General features: G+C 57.9%; 1 protein-coding gene across 1 annotated transcript in view; it reads right to left on the bottom strand.

The window, feature by feature from the left end:
• Window positions 1–1,855, bottom strand: part of NLGN3 (neuroligin 3) — a 20,558-nt gene that overhangs the window by 16,128 nt on the left and 2,575 nt on the right. The window contains exon 3 of the mRNA XM_077763264.1: window positions 1,317–1,376. Within this exon, the coding sequence (XP_077619390.1) occupies window positions 1,317–1,376 (60 nt within the window). The remainder of the gene's footprint in view (window positions 1–1,316; window positions 1,377–1,855) is intronic.

Below are 1,855 nucleotides of genomic sequence, written 5' to 3'. Positions count from 1 at the left end.
AAGTTTTTCTGTGTGAGTTAGCAAAAGGGCTGCGACTCAGTCAGGCTTTGTGGGTCCCAGTCTTTTTCTCAGCTCCTTCCTTTGTGCAAAGAAGCATCTACTGATGGCCTCCTGCCCCGGGCCGGTTGTGGGGGTGTGGTGGACCACTATCCCTAGAGCAGCAGGCTCAGTGCCTCAGCATGCATCAAGAGCTCAACATGTGGCTTCCCGGAATCTGCCCCTAGAGACTCCTCCTCAGCAGGGGAGCATCCGGGCCCAAGGAATCCTGCCGGCCCCACTCAGGGAAACCCTGCCCTAGGATTTCAAAGGAAAAAAGACTCCAAGCTCACCAACAGGTTGTACGGAGCAGGCTGTGATTCTCCACCTGTTCCTTAAGCTGTTCCGGGTTCCAATTTGGCCCAGCCCATCCACATTTCACCATTTTTTCCAGAGTTGGGGAGGTGGGAATGACCAGATGGGGGCTGCCTTGTGTGCTACAGTGGAAAGAACACTGCCCCAAGGGTCAAGAGACCCAGGTTTTGGTCCCAGCCATGCCGCAGACTGGCAGTGACAGGCCCTCGAGCAGCAGCAAGTCACTCCCCTGGGCCCGTTTCCTCATCCGTAAAATTGGGAAACTGATTCCTGCCTCAGAAGCTTTCAGAGAGGTGGGGGGGGGGATTTTATGAGCTAAGCATGAAAGCGCTTTGTGGAAAACATGACGTGGTATATGGACAGGAAGGATCACTGACCCAGGGAGACCAAATTCCTCCCAGCAAGAGGGTAAATTTAAAATTCAGGATCTCGCACCTCCTTCAGAGTCCGGTAGTTCCCAGGGACCCCCAGGGTTTGCCACCAGACTAGTCAGGGTCACTCAGCTAGGCTAGGCTTCTTGCCAGACGTGGAGGCGGGACGACTTTGGTCTTAACTGCAGGGCTGGAGAGCTGAGTCTAGACTTTGGACCCGGGAAAGAGCACGGAGGGATGAGCTGCTGGCTCCCCATGCCAGGAAGAGGGCAGAGCCCCTGGCTCCGTCTCCTTCCTAGAGTTTTCCCCCCCGAGGTGGAACCACTGGGCTCTGTCTTCGGCACATGCACTAGGGTGGAACTTGGGGCTGGGCAGAACTGGGGGTGCTGCTGCTGCTCTGAACCTGCCTTAGGCCACCGAATCCTCCCTGAAAAGCAGCCAGGGCCCTTGGATAAGGTAGAGCTTATGCCTGCTCACTGACCGCCCCCTGAGCCTGGGCTACTTGAAGGAAGGCTGGGTCCTCAGGGGCAAGGGCAAGTGGGCAGGCAGCCCTCCCTCTCTCTCTCTCTCCCTCCCCGCCGGCTCGCTACCTACCTCCTTTCCTACAAATTTTCTTGTTGGGCTTTCGGGCGCATTCCTTGGAAATCCGCTTTACTGTAAAATGAATAAAAAACTAAAAAATAACAGGAGGCCTCTGCCCAGGGGCATGCACCCCCCCACCCCCCCAGGCCCCAAGAGCTGCTCTGCGGGCGGCACGTGGCAGAGAGCCTGTCCCACCATCTCCTGGTTTCTGTCACTTACCTTANGAGGCACCTACGCAATGCCCACCAGGCTTGCCCCCCGCCCCCCACACGCACCCAGCTCCCTTGGCCACACACACCTACCACCTTCCAAAGCAGGCGGAATGGCAACAGGGGGGCCTGGTGGAGCCAGCATCCTCCCGCGGGCAGCTGCCAGCAGTGACCCATATTCCCCCAGGGAACCCCCATCCAGCACTCTGGCCCTAGATCTGTCAAAGCTCTCGGGCCTGGCCAGGCCCCTCCTGGTCACAGTGTCACTCACACATGGGAGCTCAGACAATGCTGGGAGAGGGAAGAACAGGGAGGAGGAAGGGGGAGGCAGAGCAGAATGAT

The sequence above is a fragment of the Crocuta crocuta genome, unplaced genomic scaffold (assembly GCF_008692635.1).
Source record: "Crocuta crocuta isolate KB4526 unplaced genomic scaffold, BGI_CrCroc_1.0 scaffold440, whole genome shotgun sequence".
Taxonomy (NCBI): Eukaryota; Metazoa; Chordata; class Mammalia; order Carnivora; family Hyaenidae; genus Crocuta; species Crocuta crocuta.
Note: the sequence above shows the minus strand (reverse complement) of the source record. Positions and strands in the feature narration are given on the sequence as shown.